This window comes from Mastigoproctus giganteus, chromosome 11 (assembly GCF_048544385.1).
Source record: "Mastigoproctus giganteus isolate SK-2022 chromosome 11, ASM4854438v1, whole genome shotgun sequence".
Classification (NCBI taxonomy): domain Eukaryota; kingdom Metazoa; phylum Arthropoda; class Arachnida; order Uropygi; family Thelyphonidae; genus Mastigoproctus; species Mastigoproctus giganteus.
Genome location: NC_143585.1, coordinates 57371225 through 57386806, shown reverse-complemented (window position 1 = coordinate 57386806; position 15582 = coordinate 57371225). Strand labels below are relative to the sequence as shown.

The window sequence follows — 15582 nt, the reverse complement described above, 5'->3', positions numbered from 1 at the left end:
CTTATTTTAAATCACTAACTTGATGTTGCAACCCATTTACCATATTTGTTGATATGGTTACTTCTAGAGTGAAAGGAATGTTCAGTTGATTTTAATCCTTTTCCTTGCATGTTGCTGGAAGACATGTGTAATTTTTTTCCCAAATCCCAGGGGGTGTCTAGATACTTTTGGCAGTGTTTTATGTGCACATGTTTTCTATTATTTATTTATTTATTTATTTATATATTATTTATTTATAATTTCCTCCTTTCAGAGCATTTAATGAACTTCTGAAGTGCCAGAACACGTAAGTATTAACAGTAAATGTTTTATATCTGCAAATGTCATTTTATTAATTTATAATAAATTACTTTAAAAGTGACCCTAGGTAAATCAGTTAATTTTTATTAAATCGAAATTTGGCAGTTTCAAATGGTTACATACCTGATTATTATTATTATAGGCATGATTTCCAAGACAAAGTATAGCAGGAAAATTATTATAAAAAGAAATTTTTAGTTTTTGTATTAATTGAAGAAATTACACTATTTTAGTGTTTGATAGTATTAGCAGTAGTAGAGGCATATGATGCAAGAAAGCAAGCTTATACAGCATCAGACAAAAAAAAAACCAAAAAAAAAAAAAAACCCATGGTGCTCGATATGAGTGGAGGAAAAAAAAAAGAAAAACACAGAGAGAGAGGTGATGTGATGTTGATACAAAAAAAAAAATCTAATTTTTCCTTGGGACCTTAAAAATAAATAAATAAAAATTATAATTATTAAAAGAAATCTAAACAGCATACTCATCAAAAGGACCATTATGCCATATCCCATTAAGATTTGACAACACTGAACATCTTAGAAATACGCCTTCAGTGAAAGACTGAAGAATCCGATATGACTCTGAGCTTTGGAACAGGAACAACTCCTGTCCTGGTTGAAGATTAGTAAGAGCGTGGAGAGGAAGTCTAAGATCATCATACTGAGCAATGAAACCAAATGTGATCCACACGAAAAGAAGTCTGTTTGAGATAAATTGAACCTAAAAAGACTGGTTCATCAATCCATGTCCTGTCTCAGCAGGTAAGATGTGTATTTTTTTATTTTTTTTTTTAATGAAACCCCCAAACGTGAAAGGTATCGAAACTTATAGTACTTCGTACTGTGTGTGAGTTTGAAGGAGATGGGGAGGAAGAGGATGTCGGAAACTTTGTTCTGGTGACTAAACATGGGCTTCACCACTTCAAGCCCCCAATAAGCAAAGTGGTTCAGGTATGAGAGTCATCTACCACCTAATGTTGGTATTAGTACATATTAGTATTATATTATAGAATTGTATTAGTGCAATTTTTTATTAGTATTAGTTCTAATAGTACTGTGCATGGGTTGAGGTGGATGCAGGAAACTTTGCTCTTGAGACTAAACATGGGTTTCACCAGCTTTGTCTCCACTAAGCAAAGTGGTGGTATTGCACCTGTTGATGAGAGTCATCTGCCACCTAGTTTATTATTAGTACTAGCAAGTATCAATATTGTATTATTAGTATTATTTTATATTAGTAATAGTCACTGCATATACAGTAAGACCCTTGTATCTACAATGTGCTTTTCTTGTATGTACGTACGTATAATAAAGTTTAATTGATAAATTAAACACACAATAAGACACTACCAACATTTAATAAAGTACAGCAGACTCTCGATTTACCAGGATTGGATTAACCGGGACACTTCGACTCCAAATTTAAAAAAAAAAAAAAAAAATCAACCAGAAATCAAAATTCAAGTAATAACTAGAATAGGTATAAACAGATATTTTGCAAGTTGTAAATAAGCAACAAGAACCGGCGTTATAAGTCGTCATTGGGAGATTAGTGTACCTATTATCTTGCAACCCCCGCTGGCTTCACATCTACATCTCAAAACAAAAAAAAAAAAAAGAAGAAAAAAAAGAGACCAAATGTTTAGTTGGTTTAGTACATCACGTCGATTTTGTGTTCCATTGTACTGCAAAGGGGCAAATTTGTTTTGTTATATATGTCAGGGATGTCAGAATTTTTTTTTTTTTTTTTAATAGTAACTTTTTTTTTTGTTTGGAAATCACGAAAACGATGGGCAAACGCAAGAGTTGTGCTTTCAAATTGAACAAAAACTTGAAATTCTTCAAAAGTTTGAAAATGGTGCATCCGTTAAATCTCTAAAGAACCATTATAATGTTGGTGACCCGTCATTGTAAAAAATGAAGGGAAACTATTAGATTTAAAATCGACATAGTAAAAAATAAAGAGAAGCCACATATTGGACACGCGAGTAGTAAGTCTAGTTTTTCCGTGTTTTTTTTTGCTGTGGTTAACTGTGGGTAACTTAATCAGTGGATACGGGGGTCACTTCTAACAATTTTCTAAACATGTTCTCGGAGTTGATGATAAACCATCTGTTTATTGCAAGAAAACTGGTAATAAAACTTACTGAAGTTATTATCCAAGGAGAACCACAATTCAACATGTTTATCCAGGAGAAATGAAACTTCTGGTATAAATTTTCTCGTTGATGCACGAATAGAAGCTGTGTCCCATCACGATTGCCAGATATTAACCAATTTATTCCAAATTCTCTTTCTTTCTCATTTAGTATCAGCTTGAAAATTAATGGTTATTCCCAAAAATTCAGTCTCAATATGCTTTTTCAGTCTTTATAAAAATCCTCTATAAATATCCTGCGAGTAAAGGTAATGTTCTGGCTAGTATCTGCAAAGCAGGCATCGAGACTGACCTACAGGCCTTAATCACAAAATGGTTCTCTGGAGGAGGTGAGTTTAGATTTGGAGTGATTGGGCTCTACCTTGCGAAACCATGCACTGGCAGCATACATGGCACAGGGAAGAAAACTGCATTGTAATAGATCCTTAAAAGATTTTCTAGAGAGATCCCATTCAACACAGGACACTATTGTGCCAGTCTACCTATTTTAATGACAAATTTGTCAAATGAGGAATAAAATTAAGACTGAAATCAATTACCACTCCTAGGAATTGTTCTCTTTAATTACAGAAGATGAACATTGTTGATTTTGACCAACAGAGGGGCCCCCGAGTGCGAGCGATTTTTCCTGAGCGATATATAGTGTGATTTTCCTAGTGATTACGTTCTGTTTTATTTCTAGTTCCTTAGTTCTTTGTAATTGGTTCTGTGCTGAACAGACTTTGAGTAAGAACCCAGAAAGGAAAATCAATTTTCTTAGTATATTTATAAATCTATTCACTAACAAACTAACTTCTCCAGCCGCTTGGTCACTAGGTGGCACCGCTCCTGCCTCCACATGGCAGGGCCCGTAACCTGGGGTTACTGTCCCCACCAAAGTTATCCTCCAGGTCAAAAAGGAGCAGTGGTGGATGACTATCTACCTCTAGAGCCTTCAAGCTGAAGGCCAGAGACATCACCTTATAATGACCTGAACCAATCCAAGAGGCTTTGATGGGATGCACAGTGTCATGACATGCCAAACGTTTTGGTAATACACTCCCTATCCATCCAGCCAAGCAAGTTATCATCATTTCTAATTCAAAGATATGCCGGATTACCAAAAATGGTGACACAACTGCAATCGGGAGACCTCCTGATCAAAACAGTTTTCCTCAAAACATTCGGAATGGCTGCTAAAAACAAAGACTTTTGGTGGGCTGTAAGTATCTGTTATCCCCCCCCCCCTTCACAATGCCTTAAATTCATCTAAAGGTGTTATCACAGAGTGGGACCTACTTACAGTCTCTGAGGAAGAATTAGTTCAAGAACTTAACAGTCAAAAATTGATCGGTGCCAAACGAAAAAAAAAAAGGAAAGAAAAAAAAAAGCACTCCAAAATTGCCACCCACAGTAAAAGCTAGCTATTTAAATTGCCAAATTTGCCCTTACATACCAAACCCAATTAGTTGCTTTATATGCCAGAAATATGGGCACTCTCAACAGACATGCAGAGGGGATGTCATCTGTCCACTTTGTGGATCAAATAACCATACAGAAACAGATTGTTCAGCCTCAACTCCCATTTATCCCAAATGCAAAGGAAACCACCCTGCTTTTTCCAAATCATGTGAAATGTGGAAAACTGGAAAAAAAATCCAAAAATACAAGATTGACCATAAAGTCACATATCCTGAGGCACACAGACAGAGAGGCGCCTCCGTAGCCAGGTGGGAAGGAGCAGCAGTGCGTAGCACACGCTTCTTGATTAGACCGGGGTTCGAGCCCGTCACCACCAAATACGAAGGATGCGGAAAGGTCACGAAATGACCACCGCATATCCCGGAGCAATATGGCCTTAGTTGCTAATGCTCCTAAAAATAAAATAACAAAAAAAAAAAACAAAACACACAGACATTATGTTGACCGTGCCTAGTTGATCCTATGAATCTCACACCCGGAGCTGTTTGTCAACTGCAATTCAAACAGATGTGTCAATTCTGCCCAGCACTTATCTTGCTAACTGAATTAAATCCTATCAACATCTGGAAAAGACACTCCTAAAACTAAAACCAGTGAAGCCACTAACATTCCATTCAGTATTCCAACTGATACTCCAGTGGTCTCGAATGACAGAAAAATTGAAAACTGCTAGACTCTTAAGAAAACTGAAGCTCCCACTAACAGTATGGAAGTGGATGAACACCAGGGTTATGAGGAACCCGTGCTGGAATTTCATGCCAACGACACAATGGATACTGGATGCCCCATGTTCCCAAAAAAGACCGGAAGAAATGCTCCATACAAAAAAAAAAAAAAAAAAAAAAAAAACAGTCAGATTAATCTTTCTCAACTAAACCGAAATAATGCAAAACATCATACTATGAAACTGCAGAGGACTAAAAAGCCATTCAGATGACTTGAAGGATTTACTTGTCCAATTTAATCCCTTAGGTGTGTGCCTACAGGAAACATTCTTGTCACCTCGGATTTCTCCAAAATTTTTCAAATTGTATCACGTACAGACAAGATAGAAAATCAGAATCTCTCCTGCATGTAGAGGAATTGCTATTCTTTTTAATTAAAATATTCCATCGAGGCTCATCCAGTTACAAACCTCCATAGAAGATGTGGCAGCTCATAGTGAAGTTGGTAATTCAGTTACCCTTGTTTCTATTTACATTCCACCATCTCTGCCATTTCCTCATTCAGAACTGGACAATCTCCTTACACAACTCCCAACACCAATTTGCCTTTTCGGTGATTTTAATGGCGACCATTCATTGTGAGGACCCACATCTTTCCTCACGTAAAGCAATAATAGCATTCTTTCTTCTTGGCATCAACTGCACGTAACTCGCCATCCTGACATAAGCAAGGAATGACTGCAACTCTTTCAGAGCGTTGCAGTCATTCCTTGTATATAGCTTATATAGCTGAAAGTAACAGCTGATGCAATATTACGTCATCACGCGTGTCAATCTTATCTGATGCAATCTGTAAGGAATAGGCTATAGGCTGCAGTACAGAGAACCTTTGATTAAACTATATATAGTATTTTTAAAGACTCAAGTACCCAACGAGGTACTTCTTATTTATGTTACTGGGCATTTTTGTAAATTAAGTTCAGATGAAAGCAAAATAATACTAGTTTCATTCTGGCAGAAACCCTAAAATTACCCTTTCCATGCTATAAATAAGACGGAGAATTTGCAAATATTGGTATACAGTTCATTAAAACTAGTTAATGTCCATTCATCACCTCCAAAATTTAATCATGATCTTGGGGGGGGGGGGGGTACTAAACAAGTCTTCTGGAACAGGCATTACATAGTAACAGGCATTTACGAGTAAAACACTAACTGATATTGCTAACGAGAAGTAAGCTGGATCTTCCCTCTGCCGAAGACTTAATTCACTTTATTGCTAAAACATTTTAATTAGTGTATCAGCGATGCTGTTTGTCAATTCCCTGATTAGTTTGAATAATCAAAACAAGGCCTTTAGATTCTGGACGAAAACAGGGGGAATTAAAAATTGCATTGCCTCCAAAAAGAAGCAAGCCCAGTTCTTGAAAATGAAAAGACCAGCACACGCCACCCTCATGAGTAGCACAGTTGGAAAAGAAATCGTAATTGAAACAAATACGGTTATAATTTTCCAACATTTATTTTAAAGATATGCAGACCCTTCATTGTTGACACCATTCATATCATATTCTCATATTTTAAAAGAGGGAAAGGTACTGCAAATTTGGACCACATGTTGAATGAAACCAATTCCGAAATTTAAGAATCCTAAAGATTTCTTTCCTCAGACCAATTGCAATTGTTTGTGTTCTTCTCAAGTTAAGGCTATGCTCCTTACTCTCATCAAACTTTACTTTGGACATTGGTCTTCCGCTTACAGTTATCAAGAAAAGATTAACCCTAATCTTGTTAAAAAGTTAACAAGAAAAGATAAGTTATCAAGAAAAGGTTAACCAATACGAACCTCCTGGACATGCTTTTCAGAATTCAGGGAGCCATTAATATTGCCAAAACCATTTTTGATAAAACACCTGGTTTCTGTTATACAAGTGGCCTAAAGTACTTCACTGTATCAAAAAATCCGTGAAATGTCCTAGAAGACAAAGAGACAAAGCTACCAAAGACCTCGGAGAATGCAAAGAGTATCTGTAGTGTAAATTTTTCAGATGGTAGATGACTTTCATCAACCGGTGAAATACCACCCCTTTGCTTTACCACCACTTGAAGTGGTGAAACCCACGTTTAGTCACTAGAGCAAAGTTTCCGGCATCTCCCCTCCCATACTTCTCCGTCAACCCATGCACGGTACTAAGTACTATAGGTTTTGATACCTTTCGTGTTTGGGGTTTTCATAAAAAAAAAAAAAAACTACAATGGATGCAAGAGGCAAATTGATTCAAGAGTTTTTGAATAATAATGATCTAAATATACTAAAACTCTGGATCTCCTACATATGTCCACCACCCTACAGGATCCACTTCTATAATTGACTTGTAAATTTGTTCACCGTCCATCTTTCCAATCACCGACCATGTTGTGATTGGAAAGACTCTCTGACCATGTTGTGATTGGAAAAATGGACGGTGAAAGTTAACCGATCACTTTAATAGGAACGAGAGTAGCCTTGTGCAGGTGAAGTTTTTAACGACTCCAGCTGCTATTAGTTTTTATTAATTTTTTCTGTTTTATTAACTTAAATTGGCATATTAAATTGTTTTCTAGAGTAGCTTTATATTCCTAGTTATGATACTTAGATTAATTTTTAACTTAGAGATTTTGTAGGTTAGTTACTTAGTATCGGTAAGGGTATCCAATCAACATGTTTTACAAGTTTTGCAGCTCTGGTGAACGTAACGTTTTAGCTATATTTAGCTGCTTTATTGACTTAATTGTTATATTAAATTATTTTCTTTAAGTAGCTTATAGTCCTAGTCAAGATTCTTGGTTTATTCTGAATTTAGATAGCGAGATTTTGGAAGTTAATTAATACGTAGTGTCCGTAGATTTACCGTTCGTAACTTGCCACCATTGTTATACGATACAACCTTATATCCCGTACTAGATAGCATTAGCTTAGTATAGTATATAATATTATCAATTCATCAGTAAAATTTATTAATCTTGTTAAACTTCATTGTCAATTAAATTGTACTTTTTTAACTAAATACATATAACGACTTAGATTTACAAACATAACGTTATTAATTAATACATAACTTGATACGGAAGTTATATAACGAAACTCGGATACAATACTCGATACTGAAAAAAAAAAAAAAAGTATATATATATATATATATACACAGGTGACCCCCCCCCCCCCGCTTAACGCTGATAATTCGTTCCAGAAAAACAGAGCGCTAAGTGAATCCACGCTAAGCGAGCGCCACATTCCCATAAGGTAACATATGTATTTGTGAGTTGCGGTCAGTGCCATAGGATATTTTCTAATCAATAATAAATGGTAGTGAAAAGATGCACAAATGTCGGTCAAAATATTTAATATTCAAATATTTGTACATATAAAATATTCTGCATTACATATGTATATAATTATGTGGTAACTATTTACGTATCAAAATTAAACTTAATTTTCCAATTAAAATCATGAATTTAATTGATTTAATCATGAAAAATGTGTGGATTGAACTTTGGCCCTCTTCCAAATAAACTAAAAGGGGTATTAATTTTAAATCCCCCGCAGCGTTACCACCCAACAATAAAGTCAACCGATCCTTCGCCGCTTTGAAACCTGGCATGTTTTTTTTTCTTCTTTCAATATGAAACTTCTTTTAGGCATTCGTTTCCACAAAAGTCCTGCTTCATCTATGTTAAAAACTTGTTGAGAAGTATAACACATAATACCCTTCTTCAATAATTTTAACAAGTTCTTTTTTGAAAATTTTGGCTCATTGATCTGCACTTGCAGCTTCTCCCTGGATTTTAAATCTATTCAACCAGTCCTTACCAGTTTTAAATGGTTCCACATTTTTTTTTTTTAGGTGAGTTTTCTTCAGATAATCATATTGGCTAATCTCTCCGTCTCCCTCTCCCTCTCTCTCTTAATATTTAACTTAACTGAATTCTGCATTGGATATTATCTTCAATAAAATTAGTTAGTCTTTCCATTTCAATCCTGATAGCCGGCCTAGCCCTAGTCACTTGCAGTGGAACAGCTGTCTTTCCCGCTGCTAAAATTAATTCTTTATTTTTTCACAATTGTTCTTACAGTTAAACGTGCAAGTCCTAAATTATGGCACACATCTGCTGTCTTTAACTGGAATCGATTCGCTTCAAAATGTCTAATTTAATTTTCAAATTCAGTACCGGTAGTATTTTTCTTACATTTATAGTCTTCTTACTGCGCCCAGACATTGCTTTTTCATTCTTATTGGCCATTATTAACTCTTCGAAAATATAACTGCATTAGTTGCATTAATTATGATACAATGTTCAAGTAAACTGTCCGTTACACACGATGTCTAATACTGTACTGAGTGATGACTAGACTTCGGATAACGCAAATATTACAAGCAATGTACTTGATCATTTTTTAAAATGTTGATCTCGGAACTACGTAACAAGTCACTGTACTGCAATTAAATTAGCGTGCGAGAAAATTTCACTGAGCATGGGAAAATTTTTCAAGTCGGCATGGGAAATGTTTTAATGCCATTTTGCTATTCATTTTCAAGCTATCGACTTCATCAGATGAAACGATTTCGTTAAATATGCCAAAAATGCAATTTGTAAAAGAGCGTTATAGTGATCTGTGACAGCATTATAGTCAGATATGGATTATAATATAAGAACAGCGTTCTTATATATAGCGAATCAGCGTAAAGCGAACTGCGTTATAAAGGGGGCCTGCTGTATATATAGTGTTATAACTGCATTGGGATATAAGTTTAGGTTTATAATTTTGTACTGAAATTGAAATTTTATTGAAATTGAATCGAAATCATGACTTAGACCAGCTCAGCAAAGCAAAAGGCTCAAGCCAATGAGAGTACTGTGGCTCAGGGGAGAATTGAGAGGGGCAGTTGCCCTCTGAATCACAGCCTTTTAAAATGCATTGCTTGTGTGATGTTGTAGTAGCAGTAGTAGTGGCATGTGATGCAAGAAAGCAAGTGTATGAGCTTATGCAGCATCAGCCAAAAAAAAAAAAAAAATCACACCACTCCCTCCAAATGCCTGTACAGTTCCTCCTTAAATTTATTTAACCTATTAACTTCAACAACGACAGATGGAAGTTTGTTCCAACAATTAACCACCCACCGGCTAAAGGCAAATTTCCGCACATCTATTCTACATCTGTCTTTTCTTAATTTGAATTTATGCCCCCTTAGGTTTGTAATCTGAACAAGTGGAAGGATCCCATCAGAATTCAGCTTGCTCAACCCATTCAAGGACTTATACACCTCAATCAGATCACCGTGCAGGTGCTTAGTCTCCAGCCACTGCAATTTGCAGAACTTAAGCCTCTCTTAGTAAGAGGATCCCTTCATTCCCCTCACCAATCTTGTTGCCCTTCTCTGTACACGCTCAAGCAAATCTACAATCTACATCCTTCCTAAAATGAGGCCTACAGACCTGTACACAGTACTCAAGACATGGCCTGACTATTGCCTTATACAGAGGGATAATCACCTTTTCCCTGCTAGCAAAATTCCTATATATCATTGACAAAACCCCATGACCTGCCCTGGCAGCCTGTCTGCATTGCTCAGAAAACTTCATATCTGACTGAACAATTACTCCAAGGTCTTTTTCCTTTTCTACCACCTTAAGTGTAGTACCACACAGTTGGTACGTTTCTCTGGGATTACTTCTACCCATATGCAGTACTTTGCATTTGTCAAGGTTAAACTTCAGTTGCCACTTTTTAGCCCATCTGCCCAAAAATATCTAGATCCTGTTGCAGTAGCACACTGCCATTACTGTTATTAACAACCCTGCCAACCTTTGTATCATCTGCAAACTTCGACACTAAGCCTGATATACCTTAATCATTATCATTGATAAATATACAAAACAACAGAGGACCCAACACTGAACCCTGTGGGACTCCACTAATAACATTAGTCCACGAAGAGCAGCACCCATTAATTACAACCCTCTGTCTTCTCCCACTCAACCATCCTTTGTGGAGCAATCAAGTACGGGACATGATATTGCGATGTAAGGAGTGTGAGGAAATCAGGCCAGAACTCAGCGTTGTTTTGGGCCTATATGAGAGCTTGAAGGACAGGGTGGATGCCCTAGACGGATCTAAATTGAGGGGCCCATCAAGCTCTAAGCTGCCGACATCAATGCCAGAGCTTGTACTTGATCATCAAACAACACAGCAACAACCCCCAAGGCAGAATGTGCTGGTCCCACAGGAACTAGTAGTTGTCAGTCACTCGATTGTCAGGGAAATGGGGAACATATTGTGTAAAAAAGAATAGGTTGAAGAGGACCATGGTATGTCTGCCAGGGGCAAAGGTTGATGATGTTGTAGAGCAGATATCATCTTTTAAGGGCACAAAAGGTGATATTGTTGTACACGTTGGCACTAATGATATTAAGAGTAGGAGACTGGCAGAATTACTTAACAAGTACAGGTCACTGTTGAAAAAAAGTCGTAAATTAGGGTTGAGTTTGAAAGTGTCTGCAATTTTGCCCAGACACGATAGGAGGGAGTATATGATGAGAGCCTTTTTGATCAATTCGGCCCTGCAGAGATTGTGCAAGGCTCAAGGGGTAGAATTTTTCTCAGCCTGCTCTGTGCTTGTTAACAGAAGAGACTGCTTCTACAGGGATGGGATACACTTAAATAGAAAAAGTGCAAGAATATTTTCTGATACTATCGAGGCAGTGTTAAGTCGGTTGGAAAACTGCTAGCTTGTGGCAATATATGGACTAATAGATTAACAGTGGCCGCTGGCAGAGGTAAAAGTGATTCTTGCACTGCTTCTATTGGAATAAGCAGCAGCCTGGAAAATAAGATGCAGGTATTTCAGAGACTGCTGGGAGTCATTGCAGTACAAGTAAACACATAGGTTGAGTTAGGGTAACTAGGAATAGGAACAGTTGCATGTATACTTGCTTGTACAGCAATGCTAGGAGTTTGGTAAATAAATTTGATGAATTTGATGTGTTGGTCAAAACATCAAAGACAGATATTATTCGGATATCAGAGACGTGGTGTCACACAGATATAAGGAATGCAGAACTGGAATTTGGAGAGTACAACAATGCATTCAGGAAGGATAGGAAGGGAGGGAGGAGGGGTTATGCTATTAGTTAAGAAACACATAAAATTCAAGGACGTGCTGCCAGTCATCTGTGCAGTGTCGAGTTAATTTGGTGTGACATAAGCACTGGGAGATCAAAATTAAGAGTAGGAGTGTGTTTTAGGCCTAATGACACTGATGAGAATAATAAAAAACTGGACAGAGAAATAGAGTGGGCCAGTAAATCAGAGAATCTTATAATGGGGATTTTAATTTCCTAGATATTGACTGCAATTTGTGGGTTGGTCACTCACACACTAGCAAGTATTTTGTGTCTTTATTGGATGATTGTTTTCTACAGCAGCATGTTTGGGAGGCAACTAGAGGGAGTAATATTCTTGATCTGATTATCAGTAGTGCTTTTTCATGCATTAAGAATCTGCAGATAAAACAACCACTAGGTGGCAGTGATCACAGTTTGCTGAAGTGGGATTTACTCAAAGTGGTAACAACCATCAGGGGTAAAGTGAAGGGTTTTTGCTTTCATAAAGGCGACTACAATAGTCTGAGAGAGTATTTAAATTCCATACAGTGGAACCAACTGATGATGTTATCAACAGCAAATTCAAAATGGGAAGCATTCAAAAAATTAATCTTGGAATCTAGGCTTTTCATACCAACTAAGAAATATTGTTCAAGGTTTAGGCTAAAATGGATATCAGATGAACTAATGAGACATGTGGCACAGAAAAAAAAAATGCATGTAATACATATAAATTAACAGGTGGCACGGAAGCCTATGATAGATATAAGCTGGTCTGTAATCAAGTCACAAAGGAGGTTAGCAGGCAAAGGCAGATTATGAGAAATCTTTGGCAAAGGATGCAAAGAAAAACAGAAAAGAGTTCTTTACTTATTTAAACTCTAGAAGAAAGGTTATGAATTAGATTTGTCCACTTGATATAAATGGTTCAACTGTTGATGATCCTGCTAAGGTTGCTAACAAACTAAATAAGTATTTTGCATCTACATTAACACATGAGGAGTTATTCATGGATGGGAATGCCAGAGGTGAATTGTTTGTTTGTTTGTTATTTGGTTTTTAGGAGCATTAGCAACTAAGGCCATATTGCTGCAGGGATATGCAGTGGTCATTCCCTGACCTTTCCGCATCCTCCGTATTTGGTGGTCACGGGCTCGAACCCCGGTCTAATCAAGAAGCGTGTGCTACGCACTGGCTACAGAGGTGCCTAGAGGTGAATTAAACTCTGGTAGTGAGCTAGTTGATTTTGTAATAATTGAGAGTAAAGTGGAGGAGAAATTGTCGAAGATAAACATAAGAAAGGCACCTGGGGTGGATGTGATTTATCCAGTTATATTAAAGGAGGCAGCAGCAGAAGTAAGCAAACCCTTAACCATAATTATGAGAGCTTCCTTGGATTCAGGGGAGGTACCCATTGACTGGAGATGTGCAAATGTGACCCCAATTCACAAAGGAGGGTCAAAGGGTTACACAAATATTTACAGACCTGTTAGTTTAACTTCTGTTCCAGGGAAATTAATGGAAGCCCTGGTTAAGTAAGAGCTGCAGGATCATCTAGACAAGACTTCAGTTATAGCCCAGATACAGCAACGGTTTGTTAAGAGGAAGTCTTGTCTGACCAATTTGATTGGATACCATGATGTGAGGGAAGTGGATGCAAAGAATTTTGAGATCATATATTTGGATCTTAGAAAGGCTTTTGTTACTGTTGCACATGGAAGACTGCTGCACAAATTGGAGTAGTGTGGCATTGGAGCCAAATTGCTGCAATGGATAAAGGGATGGTTGAATGGAAGGAGACAGAGTAGTAATCTGTGGACACTACTCTTCATGGATTAATGTTATTTGTGGAGTCCCCCAGGGTTCTGTGTTGGGTGCATTGTTATTTTCTGTATTTATTAAGGATATTGATCATGGTGTGTCACGCTTAATGTTCAAGTTTGCAGACGATGTGAAGGGTAGCAGGGTTGTTAATGACAGTACGTTGTTGCAACAGGATCTAGAAAAGTTGAGCAGATATGCTGAGAGGTGGCAACTGCAGTTTAACATTGACAAATGTAAAGTACTGCATATGGGAAGTAGTAACCCCCAAAGTAACGTATGAGCTGTGTGGTGATACACTGACAGTGGTAGAGAATGAAAAGGACCTGGGAGTAATTGTGCAGGCAGATATGAAGTGTTCTGACGGGGCAGACAGTCTGGAAGAGTAGCTCATAGTGTCTTGTCAATAATGTATAGGAATTTTTCTAGCAGGGATAAGGAGGTGATAATAACCTTGTCAGGCTACACCTTGCATACTGTGTACAGGTCTGGAGACTTCATTTTAAGAAGGATATTGAACTGCTGGAATGATCACAGAGAAGGGCAGCAAAATTATTGAATGTAACAAAGGGTTGCTCTTACGAAGAAAGACTTAAGTTTTGCAAATATCAGTATTTGGAGACTAGGCACCTGCGAAGTGATCTGATTGAGGTGTATAAAGCCTTGAATGGTTTGAGCATGAAATTGCTGATAGGATTCTTCCTCTTGCCCAGAATAATCACTTGAGAGGGCATAAATTCAAATTGAGGAAAGACAGTTGTAGGATAGATGTGCAGAAGTTTGCCTTTAGCCAGCAGGTGGTTGATTGCTGGAACAAACCTCCAGCAGTCAACCACCTAACAACTTCTACAACTTGTTGTTGTAGAAGTTGATAGCTTAAATAGATTCAAGGCAGAACTAGACAAAGATTTGAAGCTAGTGGATGGGTGAAATAAGAATGTTTTTTTTTTTTTTTTGCTGATGCTGTATAAGCTTGCTTTCTTGCATCATGTGCCTTTACTAATACTAGTGGATCTCTGGTCATTCTGGAATTCTGGGAAATAAAAATGCTGACATTGCCACTAAACATGATGCAGGATATTTCAGAGACTCCTGAATTATCCTTCATCCGGATATTCCTGAAAAACAAGATGCAGGATATTTCAGATTGCTGGGAGTCATTGCGGTACAACACGTGGGTTGTATTAGGGTAGCAAAGAATAGAAACAGTGCATGTATACTTGCGTGTACACCAATGCTAGGAGTTTGGTAAATAAATTTGATGAATTTTTAGGTATTGCTCAAAGCATCAAAAGGCGGATATTGTTTGGATATCAGACGTGGTGTCACACAGATATAAGGAATGCAGAACTGGAATTTGGGGAGTACAACGTCTACAGACAGGATAGGAAGGGAGGAAGGGTTATGCTATTAGGTAAGAAAAACATAAAATCCAAGGAAGTGAAGCCAGTCGACATCACTGGACAGTGCAGTGTCATGTCAGTTTGGTATGACATAAGCATTGAGAGATCAAAATTGAGAATAGGAGTGCACTATAGGCCTAATGACTCTGATGAGTATAATAAGAAACTGTACAGGGAAATAGAGTGGGCCAGTACATCAGATAGTCTTATAATGGGGGATTTTAATTTCCCAGATATTGACTGTAATTTATGGGTTGGTCACTCACACACTAGCAAAGCTTTTGTGGATTTATTGGATGATTGTTTTCTACATCAACATGTTCGGGAGCAAATAGAGGGAGTAATACTTTTGATTTGATTATCAGCAGTGATTCTTCATGCATTAAGAATCGGAAGATGAGGGAACCACTAGGTTGCAGTGATCACAGTGTGCTGAAGTGGGATTTACTCAAAGAGGTAACTATCATCAGGGTTAAAGGGAAGGGTTATTGCTTTCGTAAAGGCGACTAGGATGGACTGAGACATTATTTAAATTCTATACAGTGGGACCAACAGAAGATGTTACCAACAGCAAATTCAAAATGGGAAGTATTCAAAGAACTTATCTTGGAAGCTACTAGGCTTTACAT

The 15582-nt window shown here is 37.4% G+C and overlaps 1 protein-coding gene across 4 annotated transcripts in view; it reads left to right on the top strand.

Moving 5' to 3' along the window:
- Nucleotides 1–15582, top strand: part of LOC150078026 (sister chromatid cohesion protein PDS5 homolog A-like) — a 797139-nt gene that overhangs the window by 390809 nt on the left and 390748 nt on the right. For all 4 annotated transcript variants that reach the window (XM_090384327.1, XM_090384329.1, XM_090384326.1 and 1 more), the window contains exon 15: nucleotides 254–286. In XM_090384327.1, the coding sequence (XP_090240453.1) occupies nucleotides 254–286 (33 nt within the window). The remainder of the gene's footprint in view (nucleotides 1–253; nucleotides 287–15582) is intronic.